This window comes from Delphinus delphis, chromosome 2, assembly GCF_949987515.2.
Source record: "Delphinus delphis chromosome 2, mDelDel1.2, whole genome shotgun sequence".
In the NCBI taxonomy this organism is placed as follows: Eukaryota; Metazoa; Chordata; class Mammalia; order Artiodactyla; family Delphinidae; genus Delphinus; species Delphinus delphis.
The window spans coordinates 67239921-67265008 of NC_082684.1; the positions used below are offsets into that span (position 1 = coordinate 67239921).

Here is a 25088-nt window from a genome sequence, read left to right on the forward strand (position 1 = left end):
GGCACTTGCATTCTAATATTTAGCCATGCTAAGCCAGGGGGCGGTTCTCAGTTGTCTTACTTAACCTTTCAGCAACATTTAACTCAGTTGATCTTCCTCCTCATTCTCTTTTCACTTGCCTTTTAGGACCTCACGCTCCCTTGGTTTTCTTTCTTTCTAGAAGTTTCTGTTCAGTCTTTGATGATTTCCTGTCTTCTTATAGGAGACACCCATCACCTAGTCCTTGGTCTTCTGCTCTTTACGTAGGCTCACTCTAGATGATCTTACCCAATCTCATGGCTTAAATACCATCTATATATCAGGGATTCCTTGATTTATGTGTTTAGCCCACACTTCTCTCCTGGACGCCAAACTCTCATATCTAGCTGCCCATTTGACATCTCTGTTTGGATGTCTATTTAATGTTTCAAATTAACTTGTCCGAAGTGAATGCTTGATCTCCCCTCCCCCCATGTACACATACCTGCTCTCCTTGCAGTCGCAGTCTTGCTAATCTAAGTTGATGACAGCTCTGTCCCTGCAGTTGTTCAAACCACAGTTTGTAAAGTCACCCTTGAATCTTCTCTCTCACACTCAGTAACTATTCTACCTAACAATATTAAAACATATCTACAGTTGGGACTCCTTGGAGAAGTGGCTTATGGGGTCGGGGCAAGGAAAGTCTGAGGATGAACCTGGAGCATCTTGTGCCAGAAAGTGAGGAGCTTCCACTGGCCAGCTTTCTGAAGAAAAGCTGGTCAAATCCAGGATAGTATTAGAATTAATAATGATAGAAATGGATTATAACCTGTTAAAGAAAAAAGGAGGGCTTCCCAGGTGGTACAGTGGTTAAGAATCCGCCTGCCAATGCACGGGACCCGGGTTCGAGCCCTGGTCCGGGAAGATCCCACATGCCGCGGAGCAACTAAGCCCATGCGCTACAACTACTGAGTCTGCGCTCTAGAGCCCACAAGCCACAACTACTGAGGCCACGCACCTAGAGCCCGTGTTCCACAACAAGAGAAGCTACCGCAATGAGAAGCCCACGCACCACAAGGAAGAGTAGCTCCCGCTCACCACAACTAGAGAAAACCCACACGCAGCAACGAAGACCCAGCGCAGCCAAAAATAAATAAATAAATAAATTTATTTAAAAAAAAAAAAGTATCACCACAGAGGTGGCATAGTGATTACAAATGGAAAAATATTTTACAGTGGACAAGACTGGAAGACACCTTATTCAGGTGTTCAAAGATAATATCGCCAGTGTAGGGACAGATTGACACCAAGCCTGACATTTCTTTTTGGTGTTATGCATTAAGAAGGCTTACAGCATTACTTAATGTAGTTCTCTTGAGGAAAAACTCAAATTGAGGGCTTTTCTATAACTACAACTAGCCATATATGTACTCTTCAAAAATGAGAAAGTGATAAGGAAGATATGGAGTCTAGGTGAAGGGTACATACGAGTTTATTTTACTATTCTTGCAGATTTTTTGTAATTTTGAAATTTTTTCTAGTAAATTTTAAAAATATGTAAGTATGTATACCCCGATTTCTATCGTATCTACCTTGATCTAAGCCACCATCACCTCTTGCTTGAATTACTAAATTGCTCCTAATGGTTTTCTCTACTTCTGCCTTCGCCCCTCTACAGTCTCCTCTCAGCACAGAAGCAGAGTGACAGATTATATCACTCCTTTGCTCAAGGTTCTCCACTGGCACCTCACTTTACTCACCTCCTTATTATAATGATCTACAAGGTCCTATATCTTCTGCTCTTGCACCATCCTTACACTTTAGTCCATCTCCTACCAGAGCCCTCCACTGCACTCACTACACATAAAAGATACCTGCTTTATATTTTGCATGGCTTTTAATCACTGTCTAACATACTATATACTTAGTCCTTTGTTATGTTTATTGTTGTCTCTCCTTTTTAGAATTTATGATCCGCAAGAGCATGGATTTTGTACTATTCACTTATGTTTCTCTTCCACGTGCCAATATAGATTTTTATCTGTTTCATCTTCAGGCTGAGGAGTATATTTTTTGTTCATGACTTGGATTAACAGAAGTTTATTTTTCCACTATTTATGACTTAAGTCAATAATGAGGATCAGAGCTTGTGACCAACATTTTTCAGAAGAATGAAAGGGCGAAAATGGGTTCTTTTTTTAAAGGAGATGTTATTCCCTAGGTATTCACAGGGAGAAACTCAGCTATGTCAAACTGAAGACAAATTTAAAACATTCTGCCTAACTAAGCTCTTAATTATTGCAGCCTAAGGGTTGACTGGGCAGTTTTAGTAATATTTAGCTTTGCTTTCTTCAGAGACTGAGGATGTAACAAAAGTTGTACTTGCAGTTGAGAATTTTTAGAAAACAGGCCATGGTGGTTACTTTATGTAAGTTTCATTAAGAGTTGTAGAGCATTTAGAAAGATAAAATTGTGATTTTGGCCTTTTTAGTATTTCAAAAGAATTTTCAATGTTTTGTATAGCATTCTCACTCATGGAGAACTAGGGCCGTTTATTTATGTTTTCCTTTGTTTAACTTGAGGACAAGAGAGCAGTAGGTCATAATCTCAAAGTGGCATAGACTCTAAGATGTCATTGACATGATACATCAGAGTCCATTATGATTTGACCTCTGAACCGTCGTGTGATTTTATGTTTTAGTGCGTGTAATGTCCTGTAAATTTTGCCTTTTGTTTGGATTTTTAGTTTATTTTTGTTTCTGTTAACATACTGTTCAATATCATGCAAACCAAGATCACGCATTAAAATTTAGTCTGTAAAATAGAATCACATGTTTTGTTTTGTTCTTTGTTATAGCAGCCTCACGTCAAAGCGTTCGCAGAGTATCTCTGGAGGAAGTTCTGGAATTACTAGGAACAGGGTTTCTACGTGGGAGTTCAGGATTTCTTCGAGCCAGTGGAGATATGCTGAAAGGAACCAGTTCAGTCAGTAGGGATGTCCGAGTTGGAGTTACTCAGGTTAGAATCACAAATCAGTATCTAAATGTAATTCTCACTGGCCTATAGTGAAAGTTTTAGTATCTGACTCCAGGTGGAAGTGATACTGTGCAAGGTCTTCACTTATGCTCTCATGTTTATAAATAGATGGGGTGAGGCCAAGACGCTTTATAAAAAACTAGATTACAAGAGAACCTTATTTATACAAAGCCAACTAAATAGGCTATTACCCACAATGTGTTTTCAGTTTGTAATGATGGGAGACTATTGTTTATTTCCTTTGAAACATAAACAACATTTTTTTGTTTGTTTCTAGGCCTTGGGCTTCCATGTGTCTTGCGGTTTAACATGTTTTCCATTGTGTTTGTGTGTGCTTATACAGTTCTGATTTAAGCTTTTAGGTACATAATATTTGGCATGGGCAATATTATATTTCTGTTTTATATGGTTTCTACTTCAAAATAAAGATTACAGCATGTAATCTACTTAAGTGTTTAAATTCTTGGTCCTAAACAAAACTTAAAAAGCTAAACCTTGGGAAGAGGGTCTTAGAATAAGGCAATATAGAGGTCTTTGCATTCTTTCCTTGAACTATCTTGTTTTCTAAATGCCATTATGGTTCAAAGCAAACATGTTTTTTTTTAAATTCACATATATATCCTCATTATTTTATACTGTATGATATTAGATTTCATGAAAATATAAGACGTCCCAGTATAATTGTAAACTGTGTATTTTAAGAAAACAGATTACATAAGAAAACTACTGTCAGTATCACTGGAGCAAGCCAAACCATTAACATTCATGAAAATAAAGAGCAGTGATTCGTCACCATAAACTTTCTTTTCTGGTTTCTAGAACTGAATTCCCTTAGAGTTATGGTATTAGACCATAGTTCATTCTTACACTGTGTTCATATGTTTGATTTGGGTTTTCTTGTTCAGAATGTTAAAGACCTTAGGGACTTCCCTGGTGGTCCAGTGGTTAAGACTCCGGGCTTCCACTGTAGGGGGCATGGGTTCGATCCCTGTTTGGGGAACTAAGATCCCACATGCTGCTCAGCGTGTGGCCAAAAAATTGAAGGAAAAAAAAAACCAACACAGAATGTTAAAGAGTTTGAATGCTTTGTTTGGAGAAGTCACAGGCACATTTTACTTATTAGCTAGCTATGCTGGCTATCCTGAAACTTTGTAGTCTGACCAAAATAAAACAGGCAGCATAAATGAAACCTCAGTTGAAAGACTGCGTACTTCAATTTTGGCTTAACAAACAGAAAAACAGTACTACGTTTATATAGCTAAGGTGGCTATATAAATGAGGAAAGACTAAAAAGAAATGTTAATAAATTCTGCATATTTCATGGAAGAGAAAACATTAATATAGAATTGAAATTATTTCATTTTGAAGATAAAACTCTTTTCTTTTTTAGGCTTACGTGGTGTTTGTTTCAACACTAGGAGGAGCATGGCTAGAGAAAAATTTTGCTGCCTTTCTTTCTCATACCCTAAGCCTGGTTTCACAGTCACACCCTAAGGCCACCCAAACTCAGATTGACGCTGTCTGCAGTCGCCGTTGTGTTTCATTTATCCTTCGAGCTACTGTTGGAGGTCTTCTTGGAGAAAAGGCTCAGATTGCTGCTGCCAAGGATATTTGCCAGGCTATCTGGAAGTTAAAGAAAGTTATGGGTATGGATCTTCTAAGAGAGTCTGTTTTAACAGTGCTAAAGGGATTGTCCTTTCGGAAAAGCTGGACTGGTATATAATTATATTAATACCCAAAAAACACTTTTATAATACAGGTCAGTTGCTTCAGAGTAAAGCAGTCTATATATAGATGAGACATAAATTATCTACCTTGATAAGAACTATTATATATATGTACTGATCTTAAAGGCTGGTGGATAGTAGTTCCTCAGAATTCATAATCTTCCTATAGAAGTTAAGATACATTGTCTTTGAAACAATTAGTTCATCTCAGTTCTTGTACTGTCCTAAGTCTACTCTGCTTATCTTGAGTATTGATAAAATTGGAGTTCTCCCTTTCAGTGCCACTTGCTAAAAGAGTAATAAGGCATCTCTGATCAGGTTGCTTGAACTAAATTGGTTATATTAGTTTAACTCTTTCTCTATAGATGCAAGTCCCCATTTTAGTATTTTAGTTACTGCCTCAAGGGTTTCACATATATCAAGCGGAGGTATTAATTTTTACCTTCATATGTTTCTGCTCCTAGTACCTACCCTCTGTAATAAATTTTAATAAAGCAGTGATGTCTGGTTAATTCTTATACTTCTGTCAGATGCTGTAATGAGTGACGGTAATCTGGAAACCCGGCTTGGCTCCGCAGATGTAGCAGCCAGCCAGCATATGTTGGTATGTGCTTTACAAGAACTTGGAAATCTCATACACAGTCTCGGCACCACAGCTGCACCTTTGCTACAGGATTCAAGTGCAGGTATCTGTTGTTTGTGACTAGTATGAATACTTTGTTTTTACTTTTACTTTAGACAACTTTTCTCCAAGGAAGAAAAGCTCCCTCATATAGCTCATTTATTATAGATTCCACTATAGATTTATTAGAGTTGTTTTATGAAATATAGATAATCAAGATTTTTAAAGGTATGTTTTCTTGTTTTTTTTCTTTTGCTTTTGTAACTAAAGATGGTTCTCTAGGTCTCTATCTCCAACCCCCTGTCTGGAGATATTTAAGATAACACAGAAAAATGGAGAAGTAAACCTGAACTCGTATCTCTCTCATCCTGCAGTGAAAGTATTAGTTTCTGTATGGTACAAGTAATTTACTTCCTTAAAGGTCTTTTCAGGCATTCTCTTTTCTTTCTCTCTTTGAAAATTATTTAATCACTTTGAGAGATAATTCACATACCATAAAGTTCACCCTTTTAAAGTATACAATTCAGTGGTTTTGGTATACTCACAGAGTTGTGCAAACTCTACCACTATCTAATTGCAGAATGTTTTTTTCACCCCAAGAAGTCCTACACCCACTAGCAGTCATTTCCCCTCCCCCCGGCCCTGATAACCACTAATCTATTTTCTGTCTCTATGAATTTGTCTATTCTGGACAAGATTTAATATAAATGGAGTCCATACAGCATGTGGCCTTTTGTGACTGGCTTACTTAATTACTTTTTAAAATCATCTTTAATGGCTTTTGTGCTACACAATTCCTGCTGACTGAAGCTTACATTATATTCGGTTTGTAACCTATTTTTCCTAGGGCATATATTGTTTAAGTAGCAGTTGACATGAACTGTTAACATGTTTTGATGAAGGTATATGTTGAATTATAGCAAATGTAGACTTTTTTTTCTTACTGGTAGTGGCACTTCACTGTCTGCATAGTGGCTTAGTAGCCCACTGGGGATCTAGTGAAGCCTTGATTTTCTTCAACATTTTGTTCTCAGGTTAAGAGAAATATGGTACATAGGGAGAATACTGATTATGTAGGGAAATGTGCCAGAAACGATTTAAAAGAAAAGGAGGATGAAGCAACAAGATGTGACATTTCTTCTCAAGATGTTTTTGTTATTTATTGAAAATTTTTTTTATATTGGTAATTTTTAATTCCTAGTACCAAATTAATGATCTCAAGATAAAGTAAGCAGAACATTGGCTTATTTAGGAAATAAAAATTTCCTTTGTCTCCTGACTTAATTTAAGCCAATTTTCATGAGATATATTGGTAGAAGTAACTCTTGGGTACAAAAAAATTATTTATAATTGTGTATCACTTAATATTTTAAATTCTGATTTGGCTTTTGATAAAGATAATATATTTCATATCTATGTGCTTGCTTACTCTTTTGAGTTTGATGACTGAGTTTTATCTGTGTAGCTGAGTCATCATTTGTTTATTCTGTCCTTCTAGGCGTCCTTGACAATGTCATTTCAGTTACTCTTCATCCTAGCATTTCTGTTCGACTAGCAGCTGCCTGGTGTCTACACTGCATTGCTGTGGCACTACCTTCCTACCTAACACCTCTCTTAGACCGTTGCCTTGAAAGGCTTACTGTGCTTAAGTCTTCACCTGAAGCAGTGACTGGCTTTAGTTTTGCAGTGGCAGCTCTGCTGGGAGCAGTGAAACATTGTCCTTTAGGAATTCCTCACGGAAAGGGCAAGGTAATGATTTCATTCTTCGCATATGATAGTGACATTTCAAGTTTTTCTTAAAAACATCATTGTCTTCTTGTGTATCACCCAGTAAAGAACCATGCAGGACAAATTTCTGAGCTGTCAACTAATACTACTACTTAAGTGTCAAAGTAATTACTGTGAAAAACCAAGGGATGGTTAAAAATTTTGTATCTACACTTAAAGAGGAGTTGCTTTCTCTGCTTTTTGTTAGAAATATCTCCAGTTAGTAACAGATTTTGTTCCTGAAGGCTTTTTTTTTTTCCATACATTCAGCTCTGCCATAGAAGTACATTTTAAAATTGCACTGTAAAGGACAAATAGAGCTTCAAAAGAAATCTTAAACTTCATTTAGTAATTTTATAGTTAGTGGTATTCTTGGTGGTATTATTCTGGAATTAATTTACATACCTGGTAAGATGAAGTAGATAATGAATGTTCTTAGGAGCCAAGGTTTTCCATTAAAAAAAAAAAGCTACCGTTGTAGAATCAAGAAAATTAAGTAAAAGGCCCATATGTTAAATTTAAATTGAAAATATTAGTATGAGTGTTTAATTTCCTTTCACACTGTCCAGACATAAAAGCAATGGCAACCCAGTAGCAGGAAACACCCCTAGTGCCCAGATTATGGCCCTAAATACCATTTCCAACCGAAAAGGAATTAGGGCCCCTTGGAGGAATGGCTGGTTCTAGATCTGGGACAGGAAATGCACAGTATAAGCCTGGAATATCTTGTCATACTGGAAAGGAGGGAAGTCATCAGAGACTGTGTTCATTTTAAAAGGATGCAGGAGATAACTTTAGACTCTCCCCCGACCAAAGAGGGCATAATGTGTGCATCCAAAAAAATAATGATAACAATGGATAGAAACATAGTAAATATATAAAACACCAGGAGCTCATAATGATGACAGATTGCTTTGCTACTGAAAAATAATGGCTTTTGAGTGTAGCACTTCCAGAAAGATAAATGGTACAGAACCTAGAAAGTAAATAACCCAGTTTTAATGTACAAAGAATTGTAAAGAGAACTAAAGAAATTTTGTTAATCAAATATAAAACACACACAAATATATATATATAAAAAACACAAAATAGGCAAAGCGTGGTGTGGGAATTTTGTTTCTTTTAGAATAGGAATTGTCAGTTGTCAGAGAATATTGTTTGACAGTGAAAAGCCCTCATAATCTGGGCCTCACGCACATAAGAACTTTTTAAAAAATCACCATTGTTCCTTTCCTTTTTCTTGTCCCTCCACGTCATTATTAATGAATATTATGGTATATTCTCTGCAGTTTAGGCTTTGCAGACAAATACACCGTTACTTCAGAAATTCTTAAATTATCTTGAATATTGCCAATGCCTTTGGGATAAGGTGATCGGCAACTTCGGGAGGTGATGTTATTCAGTTAAATTTATTATTTTAGTTGTATTTTAAACTAACACATCACATCTTGCTAATCAAAGAATTGCCATTGCGTGTATTAATTAAATTTAATGTCCTCAGATCTTATTAATTTAGGCAGACAGGCTTGGTTTGTTTTGTCCCCACCGTTTTTAAAGGGTGGGGGACAAGTAGAGGCTGCAAGCAGTCCTAAGTTAGTAGTAAGTTGGTTGGTTGTTTAAAAATATGCTAGCCTTCCTCTTTAGAAAAGGTATGTGCCAACTCACAATATTTGCTGCTCTTCTAGAGGTGATTGGTTACAGAGATGTTTCCTTAGACATGTTAGATGCCTGTCGGCATTTGCACTCTATAAGCATGCATTATCCATAAAGGTGAAATATCTAGTTTTTCCTCTGTGTTGTTTTAGAACTATTTCTTAGACTTTAAAAATGTAACATTTTAATTAATCCCCCTTTACTGTGAAGCTACTTCATTGTGCGATTAGTGAGTACTTTTAACTGTGGTTATATAGTATATTGCCTCGGGAAAGACTATTATCAGCCACTCAGGTATCAAAGTAGTGTGCAAAATTTTAAAAGGAGAGAGTCCTGTAATGAAACTTCCTCTGGTAATTACAGATCTATGAAAATGGTGGCTTAAAACTAAAAGTAAGTTCAAATTTTATATAGCAAAACTTGAACGGTTGTACAATGTTGTCACATATACTCCACAAAGAATTATAGGGTTGCTGTGTACAACCTAATATACCTATTGTATACCTATTATACAACCTATAATTTATCCTTGAAAAGTTACTTTTTTTAGTTTCACGTACGACATTGTCCTATGGTATAGTCTATGTGAATGACAGTCTTTTATCATGGACATTTATTATGTGTAAGAGTTAATTTTTCAAGAGATTGTTATAATTAGTTGCTGTCATTTGTCCAGTAACCTATAAACTGATATACTTTTTTTTTTTTTACCTTGTTCTTCTATACATCAATAGATTATTATGACATTAGCAGAGGATTTGCTATGTTCTGCTGCTCAAAACAGTCGCCTTTCAGCTCAGCGCACACAAGCTGGATGGTTGTTGATTGCTGCCCTGATGACCTTAGGTAAGTCTTGTGGAGGGTTTACATAACTACAGACTGCTTGGTGTTTTCTGAGCATAAATATTCTAATGTATGATTTGACAAGAGTAACTTAATATATACCAGAATTTAAATATCCACATAAACGTTTTTCTCCTAGCAGTCACCTTAGGAAGCCATATACTTATTTACTCCAATCCTTAGAATGTTTTCAGATGTCTTTATTTGAAATTCTCTTCAAGACCAATTTATGAACCTTAAGTAGGATAAGCCAGTTTGATCAACTTTCACGCTAAACTCTGAATGAGTCTGGCTTTTCCCCAAATCATTCCCATGTATCTTCAGAAAAAAAATTTTCTACAGTATAAGGATAGGCAAGAGAACATGCGATAGCCCATGAATCCAATTCTGTAATTGTTCTGAGAATTTGGTCACACTAATAAGGTAGTTACGGGCTTCCCTGGTGGCGCAGTGGTTGAGAGTCCGCCTGCCGATGCAGGGGACACGGGTTCGTGCCCCGGTCTGGGAAGATCCCACATGCTGTGGAGCGGCTGGGCCCGTGAGCCATGGCCACTGAGCCTGCGCGTCCGGAGCCTGTGCTCCTCAACGAGAGAGGCCACAACAGTGAGAGGCCCGCGTACTGCAAAAAAAAAAAAATAATAAGGTAGTTACATTGACGGGGATAAGGCATGTTTAAATTATATTTATTAAATTTAAATTATTATTTATTAGTGTATTTTATGATCATGACTATTATATTTACATCCTGTAACTTTAAAACTCTGTTTTATTACTTTATAAAAGCTATACTTTTAAGTCTCTTTGTATAGTTGTGTGGTTTACTGCTAGGATATGAAACTAGATGGATTTGACCAATAAATCATTTTGACACCTCTGAAGTAATTTGATCTAAAAGGAGCTTAATTAAAATAAACAATCATAAATGAAGAGCCACTTTAAGTAATGTTTTTGAGATGATTAAAGAGATTTATTGGACTAGATCTGAGTTCAACCTATGGGCCAAATCTGGCTTGCCACCTGTTTTATACAGCCTGTGAGCTAAGAATGGTTTTTATGTTTTTAATGGTTTAAAAACAAAAAGGATATTTTGTGATACATGAGAAATATATGAAAGTCAGTTTTCAGTGTGCATAAATAAACTTTTTATTAGAGTACAGCTATAATTATTTGTTTACATATTGTCTATAGCCTTTAGGCACTGCAGTGGCAGAATTGAGTAATTGCAATAGAGACAGTATGGCTTTCAAAGCCAAAAATGTTTATTGCATGGGCCTTAATAGAAAATGTTTGTTGGCCCCTGGCATAGATCATGATTTCACAATGTGATGGGAATAATGTGGTCAAGATTTTATTTGCTTTTGGCTAGGTGTTTCATGCCTGCTGTATTGATATTCTTGGTTAATTAAAGGGGAAGATAAACTACTTAATAAATGGCAATATTTTAATGAACAAAAGCTTTCAAAACAGGGTAATCCCATTGGAAGAAGAGTACAAGAGATCCTTTCTCCTTTATAAAAGAGATTAGTACATCATGTTTTAATGCACATTCATATTCAACATACCAAAAAGGAATAAAAATTAAGTTGATGTTTTATTTAATTTGCTGTTTTCTTGGGCTTTTTTTTCTTAATGCATGATTCTTTCACTTTATTATCAATTTTTAGAATGTGTTACTGGTTGCTAGTAATTTGCAAAGGGTATCAGTGAGGTTTTGCTTTTAGATATCTTTATAAACTCATAGATTTTTATATGTTTATATGTTTCAGTTGAATGCAGTCATTATTTTTTTTTGACATCTTTATTGGAGTATAATTGCTTTACAATGTTATGTTAGTTTTTGCTGTATAACAAAGTGAATCAGCTGTACATATACATATATCCCCATATCCCCTCCCTCTTGTGTCTCCCTCCCACCCTCCCTATCCCACCCCTCTAGGTGGTCACAAAGCACAGAGCTGATCTCCCTGTGCTATCCGGCTGCTTCCCACTAGCTATCTGTTTTACATTTGGTAGTGTATATATGTCAGTGCTACTCTCTCACTTCATCCCAGCTTACCCTTCCCCCTCCCTGTGTCCTCAAGTCCATTCTCTATGTCTGCATCTTTATTCCTGTCCTGCCCCTGTGTTAGCATACTTTCTCTTTCTGACTTAACTTCACTCTGTATGACAGAATCTAGATCCATCCACCTCACTACAAATAACTCAATTTCATTTCTTTTTATGGCTGAGTAATATTCCATTGTGTATAAGTGCCACATCTTCTTTATCCATTCATCTGTCGATGGACACTTAGGTTGTTTCCATGTCCTGGCTATTGTAAATAGAGCTGCGGTGAACATTGTGGTACATGACTCTTTTTGAATTATGGTTTTCTCAGGGTATATGCCCAGCAGTGGGATTGCTGGGTTGTATGGTAGTTCTATGTTTAGTTTTTTGAGGACCCTCCATACTGTTCTCCATAGTGGCTGTATCAATTTACATTCCCACCAACAACATTGCAGTCATTTTTCTTTGATCTTCAAATTGTTTCATCTTTAGTCATTGGGAGCCCCTAGTAGTTGGTTCATATGAAACTAGTGTTCTTTGATAACATCTTTATTTTTGGCATGACAAGGTGTCCCAGCTTTTACATCATAATTTCTGCCTTAGAATGAGGGGCAGTTAGATACAAAATTCTAGAAATGACTTACTTCCAAGGAGTGGGATGTTAGGGGGAGGGGATCAGAGAGGACCCTGGTCAGAAGGCACCTAGGAGATTGGCATAGTTGTATATATTTAACTGTGATTAAAGTTATGTATATGTATTTTAAAAAAAATAATAATTTCTGCCTCAGCTTGCAACCAGTCAGTTCTCCAAGGAGCTCTGATTATATTTTGTGGGAAATGGAATTTAGATGATGGTCTGAGTGCTTTATTAATTTTTGCCTGGCAGTTTTAACACCTGTTTTGCATTTTCAGCATTTCCTCCACCATTTACAATTTTCATTATTATTTTTAAAAAATTCACTGTTCTGAACTAATGTAAACTCATAGACCACATTTAAGTCCATTCCTCAAATGTGAACTCCAACATTTTTAACCCCTTTTTGCTATACTTCCCAATTTATCTGATGCCACATACAACACCTTTGATTCACTTGCAGGTATCTACAATGTGTGTTTGGTTTTTGTTAGATCCAACATTATTCTTGGTGTGAATGAACTTACTCTTGTTTATTTTTTTAACTTTGTAATTACTACAAACATTTTTAGTAACTTAGTTTACATATGTTTCTGAAATAAATTATCTTGTTACCTCTCTGGGACGTGATGCTACACTGTTCACTCCTGAGTTGGAGAGGTATCTTAAGGGTACAATGGCAAATATATATGGAACTTTTGTCAACTGTGGGTATTCCCAGTGACTTCATCCTTACTTTGGTTTTTGGTATCTGACTAAATTTTGCATTCAGAATTTTCTCTATTTCCACAGCCCATTATATGAGTATGCCTGTGTGTGCATGTGAAACCTGTTACAGTCACTTACTCTTAATTGGCTTACTCCAATTTCTTTATTTTATCCCAATTCTATGGGATGTTTTTAGTACTACTTCATCAAAGAAAGTAGTGAGCAAGGAGTGAATTAGGTTTATTTTGCTGTAGGGATTAGCCTAGGGCCTCTTCCTAAAAAGCAAGTCAGGAGAAAAATGAAGAAATTATTTTGTTAATGTACTAAATTGCATGCTTAAAAAAAATAATGATTGGCTTGCTGTTGCCCTTTCATTTTGCCATTATGCTCTCACCTCTTCCTATGCAAATAAGACAAGTTTTGAATGATAACTACATAATGTCAGATATATAAATGCTTATCATGGGTGGAGCACTGTTCTATATAAACTCATATAAGCCTCAGAAACTGTCACATGAGGTACATACTGTTGTTATCCCCACTTATAGGTAGGAAATTGAGGCACAAAAATATTAAGTGACTTATCCAAGTTTAAATAGCTAGTAAGTGGATGGAGCCAGGATGTTAACCTAGGTGGTCTCCTTCAGAGCCCAGTACAGTTCTCTGCTGTGCTGCCATACTGCAGAAGAAAAGCATGCAGTCAGCAGAACATGGAAGTAAGAAGTAGGGAGTACTTACAGGAGAATTTTAAGGTAACCCCAGAATTTTAAAGAATATTACTTGGGGGGAGAAGCTGTGCGTTTGGGTTTTTATATGTCGTAGTTCTGTTTTCTTAACTGATAATGCTGCATGCTATCAAATACTTACAGTTAGCTCTCTGTATCCATGGGTTCCAAATCCACGGATATAGAGGACAGACTGTACTATGCCACTTTATATAAGGGACTTAAGTATCCTTAGATTTTGGTATCTGGCGGGGGTGGGGGCTGGTCCTAGAACCTATCCCCCACAGGTACCAAAGGACAACTATAAAAAGCTATCATTGTACAGTACATTGCCTTTCATTACTGGGTTTGTGTATTCAGTTCTTAAATGTTGCTTTGAAATATTAAAAAAAAAAAAGTTCCATTTAGACGTATCACATCTGATTTTTGGCCTGGAACAAAGTTGCTATCAAAAGTTAGAATTACTTTCAGGATACAATGTTATTTCTTACAAACAGTAGTACCTGGCGTTTACGTAGCACATTAGTTTTTCAGGCTACTTTAAAGTACACTCTGTTGTTTGGATCTGGACAAACCTTTGGAGGTAAGCAGTGCAGGTAGTTCTGGCTTCATTTTACGGTTAAAAGAAATTGAGGCTCAAAGAGGTCACAGCAGTAGTAGGAGAGAGGACACCAGAGCCCAGACTTTACTGTTAGTTCCTTGTTTTTCCTCTCTGTACTCTAGTACCTTCAGATAGTCATTGATCAGTAGTACATTCATTGGAACTAGAGGGGCAAAGTAATCCAGCAGTAGTAGATTAAAATATGTTTACTTTAAGAGGGAAGGGTTTTAAAGAATAACCACTTTGGGTTCCTTTACAAGTGACAAGTTGAATAAATTACAGGTCCTGCGTTTGTCAATCATCACCTTGCTCGAGTTCTGCTGTTGTGGAAGTGTGTCTTCCCAGTGTCTCCGAAAGATCTAGGAACAGAAAAGAGCCGAGGAGATTCATTTACATGGCAGGTAACCTTGGAAGGACGAGCTGGTGCTCTCTGTGGTAGGTTGAGTTTAGTCTTTTCTCTCCTTTTCCTCTGGCTTTTTCCATCCTTTAACTTTACATATACTTGTATGTTTTATTTAAGTTGGGGGGAAAAATCTGCTTCTGGGGATTTTTTTTACTGAATATGATTGATTAGTTGGTGATTCTAACAGAAGTATGATGTAATAAACCAAATTTACATGTCCTTATCCTTAGGATGCATGTTTTATTATAATGCGATCAGTTGAGAAATGTTAAGATTGTTTTGTGTTACGTAGGCATTCATTCCTCTAGGGTTGAATTTAATTAGCATTGACTAAGTATGGTTTCCATTTAGTCTTTTATATGTGAAAGTTATACCCTTTTACAACACATAGACCATTAACAAATAGCATCCACCATGAAAATTTGAGCTTAAGGAGCTGTGGGTTCCCTGAAAAGACATGGAAGCACTGATTTTTTTTTCTGAAGCACGTTTTCTTAAAAACCATCATTTTTAGGAGTAAAAATGCCATGAATAAACAAACAAAACCAAAATCAGTGCTTCCTTGAAACTGAATCTAACTTTTAAATATTCACTTTATTCTACATATGAAATAACTCCTTATAAAAGCTTGTGTGTTTCAGGTAACATCTATAAAAACTAACCTGCTGACTTAAAAGTCAGTCTTGGTTCTTTAGAACTAGTGTAGAACTGGCAAACTTGAGGGTCTAAGCTGCTACTTCTGAGCTCAAGGGCTGAGTGAAATCCCAGGAAAGCAACATTTTGTTAATTTGGTTGTTGGTCTCTTTTAGTAATTCTAGGAAGTTTGGGTTTTTTTTGGTTGTTGTTTTGTTTTGGTTTTTTAAGTTTGATTGGAGGTAGAAGACACTAGTTTCCTTTTATTTTACTAGAGTTTCAAGAATTTTTTTGATTTTAGCACATTTCTTTATTCCTCTAACAAAAATACAAATGCCTTACCATAATTGAATGCTTTCTTCATGGTTCATTACACTCTGCTAAGTAAAAGTCTGTTGTATTTTTCAGCTATGAAGAGCTTTGTTTCCCACTGTGGTGATCTCCTTACTGAGGAAGTAATTCAGCATCTTCTTCCACCACTTCCTTGCGCTGTGGATTTGCTAACTCTGTAAGGATCCGCTATTTAGACTTGATAAAAATTTTTAATAGCAATCAGTTACCCTCTAGTTATGTAGTATCTTATTAAGTACCTTAATAATGCCAGGTTTCTGTGATTGGTGAATGATTTTCCATTTGCAGAGGAAGGCAAACATTTAGTTATGTGATTTTTTTTTTTTTTTTTTTTTTAGGCTAGGATCTTGAAAGAAAAGTACATATTAAAAGGGAAGGAAAGTTATTTGGTGGATAATGTATCTTCCATACAGTCAGATTTAACCAAGAAATTAAATATTAAGCCTGTTAACCTTTTCAGGTATGCGTTTGATTGGTTTGTTAGTGCTATTCTGTGTTCTTAAGAACCAGATACTTGTTAACAGTTTCAGGTTTTTGTTGTTTATATTTTCATACATTTGACTTACATTTTTTAAAAAATCCAATTTATGTCCTGGTCACTTATAATTTCCCAGTTAATAAAATGTACAGTTTAGAGAAAGTCTTTCCAACAGGTATTTAATGATATGACATTTTATGTATACAGAAAAATACAGTTAAGATTATGGCTTATGAAGTGTCATAATAAAGTGAAAACCTGTGAATTCAGCACAACTAGCACAGAGGTTAATGAAGGTTTGCTGTAAAGGGCCAGAGAGTAAATATTTTAGGCTTTTTGGCCCGGACAGTCTCTTTTGTACCTACTCAATTCTGCTGTAGCTTAAAAGCAATCATAGCTAATCTGTAAATGAATGAATGTGTTCCAGTAAAACTTTATTTACAAAAACAGGCAATGGGCCGGATTTAGCTATCCCTGGACAAGAACACTGATACTATTGAAGTTGTATGTGTGCTCCTCTCTACTACTGTTCTTTCTGCCTTAGTTTAGAGGTAATCACTATCCTGAATTTTAAAGTTGTCATTCTCTTGCATTTTTAAAAAGTGTATCACATATACATGTTTCCCTAAACAGTACCTTGTTTAGTTTTGTTTGGTTTTGATCAGGCAAATGGTATCATAGTGTTTCTGAGACTTGCTTGTTTTACTCAACATGATATTTCTAAACTTCCTCTATGTGTCAGCTTGTTCATTCTTTTTGGTTGCTGTATAATATTTAATTGTGTGAATGTACAACAGTTTACCTTCCTGTCAATGAAATATCCAAACTATTTTCCAAAATTTTTGCATATATATATCAATAGTATATGGGAGTACCCTTCAGTCCACTTCTTCACCAACATTTAGACATTAACTCTGGTTAATGCAGTAGGTGTAAATTGGTATCTTGTTATGATCTTACCTTATATATCTGGTTCCTGATGCTTTAAGTGCCATTCTATATGTTTATTGTTCCTCACTATTTCCCCTTCTGTGAAATCCCAATTCATGCATATCTTTACCTATTTTTAGGTAAGATTGTGTTTTGATTAATAGACATGCTTTTTTTTTTTTTTTTTTTTTTTTTTTGGCTGTGCCACACGGCTTGCAGGATCTTAGTTTTCCAACCAGGGACTGAACCCAGGCCCCACAGGCATTCTTAATTTAAATGTCAAATTTATCAATCTTTTACTTCTTGCTTAGTACTTTCTGTCTTTTGATTTAAAAAATCTTTCTCCAGGGTTATAAAGATACTTTCTTTTATTTCTCTCTAAAATGTTTAAGGTTTTTGTCCTTCACATTTAAGTCATTAATCTATCTGGAATTTATTTTTATGTTTGTAGTGAGGTAGGGTTCCAATTTCATTTTCTTTTTTAATATGGATAACAAATTGTCCCATACTTTACTAAAGAAATCCAAGCTTCCTCTCTCTGGTGACTGCCATTCACCTTTGTTGTGTATTATATTTCCATATAGACATGGTCTGTTTCTGTGCTCTCTGTTGTATTCCATTTGTGTGTTTGCCCATTTCTGTGCCCATACCACATTGTCTTTATAATAAATTTTAGTGTCTGTTAGAATAAAGTTTTAGGCCTTATTCATCTTTAGGCATAATTTGGCCCTTTTTGGCAATTGATTGTCTCTTGTTGAAGTTTTAATTAGAGTTAAACTGAATCTGTAGATAAACTTGAAGATAATTGGTATTTTGTTGTTGAGGTTGTTTACAAAGTATAAAATTTTTTCTGTTGTTGAGGTTGTTTACAAAGTATAAAATTTTTTCTATGTAAAAGTCTTAATGTCTTTAAAAAATCTATTCCTAGCTAGATACTTGATATTTTTCTTTGCAGTTATTAAATAAGTATGTGGGAGTGTGTGTATTGTGTATAATGTCTTTATTGCTATTGTATTAAAAAATGTAATTGATCTTATATCCAGCCACCTTGCTAAATTTTCCTATATCAAGCATTTGTTTGTAGATTCTTTAGGATTTCTCCCTTTATGATATTTACTCATATATTCATTTGTATTCTCTCTCTCCTCTTAACGTGCTAACAAGATGACTACCACTTAAAACTGAAGAGAAGTGGCTTGTTAAAGGGAATGTTTCTCATGTTTCACGAATAAGAATGACGCTTGATACAGGCTTTTTAGTAGATTCTCTTTATCAGATTAAGAAAGTATCCTCTTCATAGTTATCCACATTTTGTTTTGGTTTGGTTTTTTGTTTGTTTTGTTTGGTTTTTTATCGTGAATGAGTTTTGATGTTTTATAAAGTGGTTTAATCTGAAACTTTAATGTAAAAAATTTTATTGACTAATTTTTTACTTGGTTGCATTCTTGGGATAAACTGAGCTTGGAACTAATTATCTTTTTTTGTAAACTTCTGGATTTGGTTTGCTTATGTTTGGATTTCTCCACATACATTCATCAGTGAGGCTGCCCTATAATTTTCTTTCTTGGATGCCCTCCTCAGATTTTCATCAGTTATACTAGCCTCATGGAGTGAGGTAGGTGAATGTTTCATCCAGTTCTGTGGAGGAGCTTTTAGGAGATTGGAATAATGTGTCACATGAAACCACCTGTCTGTAAAACAGTCTGGACCGGCTGTTTTCTTTGTGGGAAATTTTTTTTTAACTACATATTTCATTTCCTTAATTGCTTTAACTATTTGAGGTCTGGTTTGTCGGTTTGCTTTGCTTGTCTGTTAGATTTTTTCCAGGAATTTTGCCATTGCATCTTCATCTTCACATTTTTTGGCATGAAATTTTTCTTAATGTTCTCTTATCGTCTTAATCTCTGCTATATCTATAATGTCCCTTCATCCATTCCTGATTAGTTTTCAGTGTGCCTTCTCTTTTGTTTTTCCTGATCCATCTCATGAGAGGTTTAACTGTTTTATTAACCTGTACAAAGAATAACTTTGCTTACGTTGAACTTGTTTTTTTTTAATTTAATTTTATTTTTTTATACAGCAGGTTTTATTAATCATCCATTTTATATATATTACTGTATATATGTCAATCCCAATCTCCCAATTCATCCCACCAACACCCCCCACCCCCGGCTTTCCACCCTTTTGCCGATATATTTGTTCTCTACATCTGTGTCTCTATTTCTGCCTTGCAAACCGGTTCATCTGTACCATTTTTCTAAATTCCGCATACATGCGTTAATATACGATATTTGTTTTTCTCTTTCTGACTTGCTTCACTCTCCATGACAGTCTCTAGGTCCATCCACGTCTCTATAAATGACCCAATTTCGTTCCTTTTCATAGCTGATATTCCACTGTATATATATACCACATCTTCTTTATCCATTCATCTGTCAATGGGCATTTAGGTTGCTCCATGACCTGGCTATTGTAAATAGTGCTGCAATGAACACTGGGCTGCATGTGTCTTTTTGAATTATGGTTTTCTCTGGGTATATGCCCAGTAGTAGGATTTCTGGGTCATATGGTAATTCTATTTTTAGTTTTTTAAGGAACCTCCATACTGTTCTCCATAGTGGCTATATCAATTTACATTCCCACCAATGGTACAAGAGGGTTCCCTTTTCTCCACACCGTCTCCAGCATTTATTGTTTGTAGGTTTTTTGATGATGGCTATTCTGACTGGTGTGAGGTGATACCTTATTGTGGTTTTGATTTGCATTTCTCTAATAATTAGTTTTGTGCCTCTTGGCCATCTGTATGTCTTCTTTGGAGAAATGTCCACTTTGGTTTTCTACCCATTTTTTGATTGGGTTGTTTGTTTTTTTCATATTGAGCTGCATGAGCTTTTATATATTTTGGAGGTTAATCCTTTGTCCATTGTTTCGTTTGCAAATATTTTCTCCCATTCTAAGGGTTGTCTTTTCCTCTTGTTTATAGTTTCCTTTGCTGTGCAAAAGCTTTTAAATTTAATTAGGTCCCACTTGTTTATTTTTGTTTTTATTTCCATTATTCTAGACGGTGGGTCAAAAAAGATCTTGCTGTGATTTATGTCAAAGAGTATCTTCCTATGTTTTCCTCTAAGAGTTTTATAGTGTCCGGTCTCACATTTAGGTCTTTAATCCATTTTGAGTCTATTTTTGTGTGTGGTGTTAGGGAGTGTTCTAATTTCATTCTTTTACATGTAGCTGTCCAGTTTTCCCAGCACCACTTATTGAAGAGACTGTCTTTTCTCCATTATATATCCTTGCCTCCTTTGTCATAGATTAGTTGACCATAGGTGCGTGGGTTTATCTCTGGGCTTTCTATCCTGTTCCAGTGATCTATAATTCTGTTTTTGTGCCAACACCACATTGTCTTGATTTCTGTAGCTTTGTAGTATAGTCTGAATTCAGTGAGTCTGATTCCTCCAGCTCTGTTTTTTTCCCTCAAATTTGCTTTGGCTATTTGGGATCTTTTGTGTCTCCATACAGATTTTATGTTCTAGTTCTGTAAAAAAATGCCATTGGTAATATGATAAAGATTGCATTGAATCTGTAGATTGCTTTGGGTAGTATAGTCATTTTCGCAGTATTGATTCTTCCAGTCCACAAACATGGTATATCTCTCCATCTGTTTGTATCATCTTCTTTCATTTCTTTCATCAGTGTCTTACAGTTTTCCGCATACAGGTCTTCTGCCTCTTTAGGTAGGTTTATTCCTAGGTATTTTATTCTTTTTGTTGCAGTTGTGAATGGGAGTGTTTCCTTGATTTCTCTTTCTGATTTTCTGTTATTAGTGTATAGGAATGCATGAGATTTCTGTGCATCAGTTTTGCATCCTGTTACGTTACCAAATTAATTGACTAGCTCTAGTAGTTTTCTGGTGGCATCTTTAGGATTTTCTATGTATAGTATCATGTCATCTGCAAACACTGACAGTTTTACTTCTTCTTTTCCAATTTGGATTCCTTTTATTTCTTTTTCTTCTCTGATTGCCATGGCTAAAACTTCCAAGGCTATGTTCAATAATAGTGGTGAGAGTGAACATCTTTGTCTTGTTCCTGATCTTAGAGGAAATGCTTTCATGTTTTCACTATTGAGAACAATGTTCGCTTTGGGTTTGTCATATAAGGCCATTATTGTGTTGAGGTAGGTTCCCTCTGCCCACTTTCTGGAGAGTTTTTTTTACCATAAATGGCTGTTGAATTTTGTCAAAAGCTTTTTCTGCATCTATTGAGATGATCGTATGGTATTTATTCTTCAATTTGTTAATATGGTGTATCACATTGATTGATTTGCATATATTGAAGAATCCTTGCATCCCAGGATTAATCCCACTTGGTCATGGTGTATAATCCTTTTAATGTGTTGTTGGATTCTGTTTGCTAGTATTTTATTGAGGATTTTTGCATCTATATTCATCAGTGATATTGGTCTGTAATTTTCTTTTTTTGTAGTATCTCTGTCTGGTTTTGGCATCAGGGTGATGGTGGCCTCGTAGAATGACTTTAGGAGTGTTCCCTCCTCTACAATTTTTTGGAAGAGTTTGAGAAGGATGGGTGTGAGATTTTCTCTAAATGTTTGATAGAATTCACCTGTGAAGCCATCTGGTCCTGGACTTTTGTTTGTTGGATGATTTTTAATCACAGTTTCAACTTCATTCCTTGTGATTGGTCTGTTCATATTTTCTATTTCTTCCTGGTTCGGTCTTGGAAGGTTATACCTTTCTGTGAATTTATCCATTTCTTCCAGGTTGTCCATTTTATTGGCAAAGAGTTGCTTGTAGTAGTCTCTTAGGATGCTTTGTATTTCTGCAGTGTTCATTGTAACTTCTCCTTTTTCGTTTCTAATTCTGTTGATTTGAGTCTTCTTTTTCTTGATGAGTCTGGCTAAAGGTTTATCAATTTTGTTTATCTTCTCAAAAAACCAACATTTAGTTTTATTGATCTTTGCTATTGTTTTCTTTGTATTTCATTTATTTCTGCTCTGATCTTTATGATTTCTTCCCTTCTACTAACTTAGGGTTTTGTTTGTTCTTTCTCTAGTTCCTTTAGGTGTAAGGTTAGATTGTTATTTGAGATTTATCTTGTTGCTTAAGGTAGGATTGTACTGCTATAAAATTCCCTCTTAGAACTGGTTTTGCTGTATCACGTAAGTTTTGGATCATCATGTTTTCGTTGTCTTTTGTCTCTAGGTATTTTTTGATTTCCTCTTTGATTTCATCAGTGATCTCTTGGTTATTTAGTAACATATTGTTTAGCCTTCGTGTGTTTGTGTTTTATGGTTTTTTTCCCTGTAATTTATTTCTAATCTCATAGCATTGTGGTTAGAAAGGATACTTGATATGATTTCAGTTTTCTTAAATTTACTGAGGCTTGATTTGTGACCCAGCATTTGATCTGTCCTGAAGAATGTTCCATGTGCACTTGAGAAGAAAGTGTAATCTGCTATTTTCACATGGAATGTCCTATAAATGTTAGTTAAATCTGTCTGGTCTGTTGTGTCATTTAAAGGTTGTGTTTCTTATTAATTTTATGTCTGGATGATCTGTCTATTGGTGTAAGTGAGGTGTTAACATCCCCCACTATTATTGTGTTACTGTTAATTTCCTGTTTTATAGCTGTTATCATTTGCCTTATGTAGTGATGTGCTCCTGTGTTGGGTGCATATTTATTTATTTACTTATTTTTAATTAATTTCTTTTATTTTTGGCTGCATTGGGTCTTTATAGCTGCGCACAGGCTTTAGTTGCGGCGAGCAGGGGCTACTCTTCGTTGTGGTGTGCGGACTACTCATTACAGTGGCTTCTCTTGTTGCGGAGCATGGACTCTAAGCATGTGGGCTTCCGTAGTTGTGGCTCACAGGCTCTAGAGCGCAGGCTCAGTAGTTGTGGCACACTGGCTTAGTTGCTCTGTGGCATGTGCGATCTTCCCAGACCAGGGCTCAAACCCATGTCCCCTGCATTGGCAGGAAGATTCTTAACCACTGCACCACCAGGGAAGCCCCTGGGTGCATATATATTTATAATTGTTATGTCTTCTTCTTAAATTGATTGCTTGATCATTATGTAGTGTCCTTCCTTGTCTCTTGTAACATTATTTTTAAGTCTGTTTTATCTGATATGAATATTGCTACTCCGGCTTTCATTTGATTTGCATTTGCATGGAATATCTTTTTCAGTCCTCTCACTTTCAGTCTGTATGAGTCCCTAGGTGTGAAGTGGGTCTCTTGTATACAGCATATATATGGCTCTTGTTTTTGTATCCATTCAGCAACCCTATGTCTTTTGGTTGGGGCATTTAATCCATTCATATTTAAGGTAATTATTGATATGTATGTTCCTATTACCATTTTCTTAATTGTTTTGGGTTTGTTTTTGTAGGTCCTTTTCTTCTCTTGTGTTTCCCACTTAGAGAAGTTCCTTTAGCATTTGTTGTAGAGCTGGTTTGGTGGCACTGAATTCTCTTAGCTTTTGCTTGTCTGTAAACCTTTTGATTTCTCTGTTTAATCTGAATGAGATCCTTGCCGGGTAGAGTAATCTTGGTTGTAGGTTCTTCCCTTATATCACTTTTAATATACTGTGCCACTCCCTTCTGGCTTGTAGAGTTTCTGCTGAGAAATCAGCTGTTAACCTTATGGGAGTTCCCTTGTATGTTATTTGTCATTTTTCCCTTGTTGCTTTCAGTAATTTTTCTTTGTCTTTAATTTTTGTCAATTTGATTACTATGTGTTTCGGCATGTTTCTCCTTGGGTTTGTCCTGTATGGGACTCTCTGTGCTTCCTGGCCTTGGGTGGCTATTTCCTTTCCCATGTTGAGGAAGTTTAATCTCTTCAAATATTTTCTTGGGTCCTTTCTCTCTGTCTTCTTCTTCTGGGACCCCTATAATGTGAATGTTGGTGTTTTTAATCTTGTCCCAGAGGTCTCTTAGCCTGTCTTCATTTCTTGTCATTCTTTTTTCTTTATTCTGTTCCATGGCAGTGAATTCCACCATTCTGTCTTCCAGGTCACTTATCCTTTCTTCTGCCTCAGTTATTCTGCTATTGATTTCTTCTCATGTATTTTTCATTTCATTTATTGTATTGTTTATCTTTGCTTGTTTGTTCTTTAATTCTTCTAGGTGTTTGTTCTTTAATTCTTCTGGGTCTTTGTTAAACCTTTCTTGCATCTTCTTGATCTTTGCCTCCGTTCTTTTTCCGAGGTCCTGGATCATCTTCACTATCATTATTCTGAATTCTTTTTCTGGAAGGTTGCCTATCTCCACGTCATTTATTTGTATTTCTGGGGTTTTATCTTGTTCCTTCATCTGGTACATAGTCCTCTGCCTTTTCATTTTGTCTGTCTTTCTGTGAATGTGGTTTTCATCCCACAGGCTGCAGTATTGTAGTTCTTCTTCCTTCTGCTCTCTGCTCTCTGGTGGATGAGCCTATCTAAGAGGCTTGTGCAAGCTTCCTGATTGAAGGAACTGGTGGAGGGTAGAGCTCAGTAAAACTTTAATCCGCTTGTCTGCTGATGAGTGGGACTGCGTTCCCTCCCTGTTGGTTGTTTGGCCTGAGGTGACCGAGCACTGGAGGCTACATGCTCTTTGCTAGGGCTTCTGGCGGACTCTGGGAGGCCTCATGCCAAGGAGTACTTCCCAGAACTTCTGCTGCCAGTGTCCTTGTCCCCTCAGTGAGCCACAGCCACCCTCTGCCTCTGCAGAGACCCTCCAACGCTAGCAGGTAGGTCTGGTTCAGTCTCCTATGGGGTCACTGCTCCTTTCCCCTGAGTCCTGATGTGATTCCGGTGCTCTCACAAGAGGGAGCGAGCGCACGTCCTTCTACTCCGCCATTGTGAACGAAACTTGAACTTGTTTTCTATTTCATTAATTATTGCTTGTTATTATTCCCATTTTCTTAAATTCTTGTTCTTCTTCTGACAGCTTAATTTGAATGCTTAGCTCACTGAATTT

The 25088-nt window shown here is 36.1% G+C and overlaps 1 protein-coding gene across 6 annotated transcripts in view; it reads left to right on the forward strand.

Moving 5' to 3' along the window:
• Positions 1 to 25088, forward strand: part of HEATR5A (HEAT repeat containing 5A) — a 109696-nt gene that overhangs the window by 27502 nt on the left and 57106 nt on the right. For 5 of the 6 annotated variants that reach the window (XM_060004715.1, XM_060004711.1, XM_060004713.1 and 2 more), the window contains 7 exons: positions 2816 to 2976; positions 4385 to 4640; positions 5252 to 5407; positions 6842 to 7092; positions 9498 to 9609; positions 14603 to 14755; positions 15765 to 15864. In XM_060004715.1, the coding sequence (XP_059860698.1) occupies positions 2816 to 2976; positions 4385 to 4640; positions 5252 to 5407; positions 6842 to 7092; positions 9498 to 9609; positions 14603 to 14755; positions 15765 to 15864 (1189 nt within the window). The remainder of the gene's footprint in view (positions 1 to 2815; positions 2977 to 4384; positions 4641 to 5251; positions 5408 to 6841; positions 7093 to 9497; positions 9610 to 14602; positions 14756 to 15764; positions 15865 to 25088) is intronic. The other variant, XM_060004714.1, reaches the window with a different exon arrangement.